This window comes from Xiphophorus maculatus, chromosome 8 (assembly GCF_002775205.1).
Source record: "Xiphophorus maculatus strain JP 163 A chromosome 8, X_maculatus-5.0-male, whole genome shotgun sequence".
In the NCBI taxonomy this organism is placed as follows: Eukaryota; Metazoa; Chordata; class Actinopteri; order Cyprinodontiformes; family Poeciliidae; genus Xiphophorus; species Xiphophorus maculatus.
Genome location: NC_036450.1, coordinates 10,057,687 through 10,062,863, shown reverse-complemented (window position 1 = coordinate 10,062,863; position 5,177 = coordinate 10,057,687). Strand labels below are relative to the sequence as shown.

Below are 5,177 nucleotides of genomic sequence, written 5' to 3'. Positions count from 1 at the left end.
ATTACACCGTTGACGTTAGTGTGTTTAAAGGTCCAATGATTAGGTGTCAGGTTGGAGAATAGGATTGGGTCACAGCTTATTTACCTGCTTATATGTTAACATGTTATAGCTTGAAAAACACCAGCGTACTACTGGTGACTGTGCTCTGTTTATAGAAGGTCCTGCTATACAAACTGTTGGTTCACTGTGGTGGTTTACTGTGAAGAGCAAACGTCAATAAGGATAACAAGAGATAGGTTTTCAAAGTTATATTAAAATAAAATTTCAATTTAATAGAATATTTATTATGGCTTAGTATTTGTTTTTAATGAGTCTTTAATAAAGATGTGTTAGTGACCGAAGTTTTTGACCATGAAAACACCCAGACTTTGGCCTTTCTAGCCAGTCAGCGGAAACCCTGTTGGAAGTGGTGTCTGTGAATTGGCATGAGCCTCTTCTGTCTGTTTGCAGCATTGGAACTGAGGCTCTGCTTCAGGCCAGGGAGAACTACACCAGGGCGAGAGGGTCTGGGGAAAGATAAGTAGATTTGACTTAACGGATACATTTTGTTAGACAAAAAATACTCTTTATTTCTGCTTGAAATCCTATTTTTTGGTAGTCTGAAAACCTGAAAACAAAGACATAACTGTGTTTTTTATAGCTACAAATTTATTTATTTATTTATTTTAGAAATAAATAAATAAATAAGACATTGTATTTTGCTATTTGGGCATCACCCCAGACCTAAACTTCGCAGAACCACTGGAAGACAAATCAGTACATACACTGTTGTTGGAACTGGGCGAGGACCAAGTTTGGGAAATGTCTTCTGTTCACCAGGTTTGCTGCAACACGCAAAAAAGGTCAAATTAGCAGAAAGATTAAAGTATATTCAAATCTGATTCTATGGTACAAATAAAGCAGATGTTTATGTCTCCTTACTATGGTTTGTCAGCAAGGTAGGCTTTGCTCAAAATTTGGTGTTCCCGGGTGATTTTTTTGCTCAGAATTATGTCACTAAGCAGCGTCTTCAGACGTGCAATCTATGCAGCAGACACAGATACATTCAAGTTAGTTTTTCCTAAATAAATATAGCAAGGGTCCTGAAAGGGTATCGTCAAGTACATATTTACAAAATTTTCAGGCATGTAAAGGGATGCTTTACAGCATCTAATAATGTGTACTTACTTCCTGAGTCTGTAAACTGTTTACATTGAACAGCTGTTGGATGATGGCCTCACACTCCTGCATTGTTGAAGGGTGTACCATATCGGGTGGAGTGCTGTCGATTCTTACAGGCTCTAAAACGGTCTTTCGCAGCCCTGTTAATTCTCCACCATGGTTTAGTCGTACAGATCGCGGACTTTCACTTACCTCCCTAAGAAGAGTAAAATATTGTAAATTAAAACCAACATGAAAAATGACAGTTTTGGTTGTGTACGTTAAATACCAAAATCCACAGATTTAAACATTTTTTTTAAGACTGCCAAACATATTTGTTTATAATAACTCATATAGAGTAGAGTATGATATCCAGAGTTCTCTGTGTAATTACACAACTCCAGGCTTAGTCTAACGGAGGACATATTTTCCACTTTTTGTCACCTTATCGCCATTATCCACATGTGAATAATGTGCGATATTTGATAAAGATACACCTGGCTAAGTGATTGTGTTTTGCTATGTTTTTCTCCTACAAACTCATTGACGGAATTGTTGCTGCCACTCCAGTTGTGTTCTCACCTTGTTTTTGTTTCGAATAAAAAATTACTCCTGACTCAGAGATTCTGTGTTTAGCACTGTCTCTTTTCTGGACAGAGCCATTCACAAAGTTATGCTGTCATTATGGAGTTTTACTTCCGCAGAGATACAGGTGACATGGGGGATTCTGTTTAGCCGTATCTTGAAATAAATATGAATATGAAATAAATTGGAGCCTAATTGGCTGGTTATATGTAATTGGATACAAACTGTCTGTATGTCTTATTGACATTAAAAACATTAAACTTTCTTTTTATGTGTTCAGGAAGTAAATAATTATTGAGATTTTCCTGATAGGTTCTATGTGCAAATGAATTATGTCCCAAAGTCAAATAAGCATTTATGTGTGACTGTAGAAGTCACTGTATTGCACTGATGTCAAAAACAGCCAAGAAAACGTGAACATATTGTCAAAACAAAATAGCACTCCACACTGTTTTCACATAGTATATTTGCATCTTGCTCTGGGCTCTGCTACTAATATGCAAATAATTCCCAGGTCAAAACAAAACAGTGAGCTCCTTTAGTTAAAAATTTAGAAGCCATGTATGACTGCTAAAAACTCATTTTTATTTGGGTGTAATAAAACAATCAGCAGCCCTGCCTCTTTTGCATATCCATGTTTAAATTGACCACATCTGCAGTCTGGATCTCATTTTTAATACAGGATACAGTTTAAGTTCAACTACAGGATGGTTGGACACAACTTCACCTTACAGCTTGGTCTTGAAACATTGTGTCTTCGAGCAGCTCCTCCACGGAGAGTCCAGAGTGGGCGCCTTGACAGGGAGATCTTGCATTTCGGTTGAACATTACTCCTACAAAAACAATGACTAAGCTTAAGCAATCTTTCTAAAGGCTATCTGGTTTACGGACGTTTACCTAAAGAAATTAATAACTACAAAGACAAAGGTTTTAGATCAAGGACGTCTGGCTTCTTTGCAAATCAAGAATCACTAATCCTGTGGAGTTTTAGTGATTCAAGAATCTAAAGTGACCCTAAAGGTACTCATACACCCAAGCTTTTTAATATTCTGTCATGCTACAACCAAAGTCATCAGTGTTGTTTATTGAACTTTTACAAGATAGACCTACACAAATTAATGTATAATTGTGAAGTGGGAAGAAAATCATACATGGTTCTTTGAAGGTTTTTAGAAATATATGTCTAAACAGTTTGGCGTGTGTTTTTTTTCCAGACCCCTTCGATACCTCTAAAAAAATATCATGTTTACCCACCAGACTTCAAAAATGTGCATGGAAAAACTGCATAGCTACCCAGAGATGTCCCCTTAAACTGACAGGTTGGGCAGGTTGATCATTACTAGGAGAAGCAGCCAAGAGGTCTAAAGGACCTCTGATGAGGACTCAAGGTCTACAGCTCAAATGAATCCTTTGATGGGACGATATTGTAATAAACTCTCCAATTTAATTCTTTATAGAATAGTAGTGAAAAGAAAGCATAAATCTCGTTTTCAGTTGGCCACAAGCCATGTGGCGAACACAGCAAAGATGTTGAAGACACGTCTGGTGCATTCATTCATCAACCTAAAAGCACAATTCCAAAATATGGCGGTGACAGCATCATAGGGGTAGTTTTCTTAAGCATGCACAGGTAAAATGGATGAAGCCAAGTACATTGGAATACTGAAAGAAAGCCTGATTGTTGCTGCATAAGACTTAAGGCTGAAGCAGAAGTAAAATAGCAGGACAACAAGCCTAAGCATAAGCCAGAGCTAGACTGCTATTGTTTTAGTCACATGTTACAATGGCCCAATCAAAGTCCAGCTCTAAATCTACTTAAAAACACAGGCTAACTCCATCCAGTCTGACTAAAAATAGCTTTCAGTTCCAAGAGGCATTAGATTGGTAAAAATGTACCCCAAAAGACTCAGAACAGCAATTTTAGTTAAATGTAGCTCTACAAAGTATTAACTCATACAAATGAAGGCCACACTTATCAGATAATTACTTTGTTTATTGTTCTACCTAATAAAATCTGAATACACCGAATTTTGTGGTTGTAACATGACGATATGGGAAAAAAGTTTCAGGGAGATGAGTAAGGTTAAAGTAACTTAAAATGTAACAAAATTGCCACTGAAGGTGCAATAGAAACAATAATAAATCAGGATTGCATCTTTTACCTTTTTTGCCTGCTTTGTTTGAGTCCATAGTCAATCTATACTTCAGCTCTGCAACAGCCATAAAAGAAAACAGTTAGCGTCATTAGTTTGCGCACTGAGGGAGAGCCACTGCATAAGATCGGGGTGCAAAAATTGGCTACCAATGTGCCCAGATTGAGTGTTTTTCTCATCAGTACTTTATCATGGGGACAGTCAGGTCTCTGGCTTGAATCCATTACACTCTGAATCATCAAATCCAACCCTTGTAGATGGAAAATAATGATGTACAGAATGTGGCTGATTTGTTTGGCATCAGGTAAGTGAAGCTGGCCGATTCATTGATGAATGTCAAAACCCTGCTGATTACCCACTGAGAATGATTCAATTCTATGTAGCCATCTTTAATGAAACAGCCAAATGGGGAAAAATTAGAAATAACACTTTCAGACTAACATTTACCACAATGCACGTTTTTTTTTTTTTTGCATTGGTCTGGGGTTTTTTAAAAGTACATGTATTTGCAACATTATGGACAAACCCAGGCTACTTTTATAGCAATATTTGTTGTATAGAGAAAAGAAAATTATTATTACATGTGATTGGGATACATTCTAAGAAAAAAAATGTCTAGAAAAACCACCTTTATTCTCCCTTTTGAGAAAATCCATTTCTGCATGAAGCTTCTCGAGAGTTTCCGTTTGTTGTTGTTGCAGATATTGGACGTTCTTCTGGAGGGATACGATTCGGGGATCCACGGAGCTCAATTTGTCCGTCTGTGGCGCTCTTCCTCTGACAATCAGAGAAAGAGCAGGCACCGGGTATCCCGGTGGGCGACGTGGTGGAGGATTTGCTTTCCTGTTGAATTCAAATCTGCTCCTGAATGTCGATTGATATATCGGTGGGAGGTCATTACCGTGCATATTTTTTCCTTTTTCAGCAGCATTCAGTGGAACTAGTTGGCGTCTTTTCTACACGGTTTAGCTGGCAGCTCTTTTCCACATCCTGTTAAAGTTCAGCTTAACCCACATTGTTGTATTACAACAACCAATTAGACAGCACAGACGCAGAAAACGGCTTAGTGAGCCTCCCGGGTTTCTTTGGCTCTTATTTGACTTGCGTTGCACTCAAACTGCAAGTGCAAAGAGAAAAACAACGTTGTCATGACGACCCGAAGCAAGCTGCAGAAATGGCTCGCCTTCTTCTTTGGGGAAAGCTTGGGGTTGTATTCCTCCCCCTTGTGGTGGCTGAAGAATATAGCAGCTTCACACAAGCAACAAAGAGCTCATGTATTTTCTACACGATTAAAAAGTA

The 5,177-nt window shown here is 38.1% G+C and overlaps 1 protein-coding gene across 1 annotated transcript; it reads right to left on the bottom strand.

Annotated features, from left to right (window-relative positions):
* Positions 1 to 344: 344 nt before the first annotated feature.
* On the bottom strand, positions 345 to 4,971 carry LOC102219905 (coiled-coil domain-containing protein 74B-like). Its single transcript, XM_005803946.2, has 7 exons — positions 4,507 to 4,971; positions 3,888 to 3,935; positions 2,453 to 2,558; positions 1,168 to 1,357; positions 922 to 1,022; positions 765 to 824; positions 345 to 506 (listed from the first exon to the last, which is right to left on the bottom strand). The coding sequence occupies exons 1-7, from the start codon at positions 4,784 to 4,786 to the stop codon at positions 386 to 388; spliced, it is 906 nt and encodes a 301-aa protein (XP_005804003.2). The 5' UTR covers positions 4,787 to 4,971; the 3' UTR covers positions 345 to 385.
* Positions 4,972 to 5,177: the final 206 nt, after the last annotated feature.

Bases quoted from the DNA above. Each gene is read 5' to 3' on its own strand.
- LOC102219905 (XM_005803946.2), bottom strand. From the start codon at position 4,786: ATGCACGGTAATGACCTCCCACCGATATATCAATCGACATTCAGGAGC. The intron at 3,936-4,506 runs GTGGTTTTTCTA...TGGCTGTTGCAG, and splicing joins TCTCAAAAGGGAGAATAAAG to AGCTGAAGTATAGATTGACT. The intron at 507-764 runs GTATGTACTGAT...ATCTTTCCCCAG, and splicing joins CGCCCAGTTCCAACAACAGT to ACCCTCTCGCCCTGGTGTAG.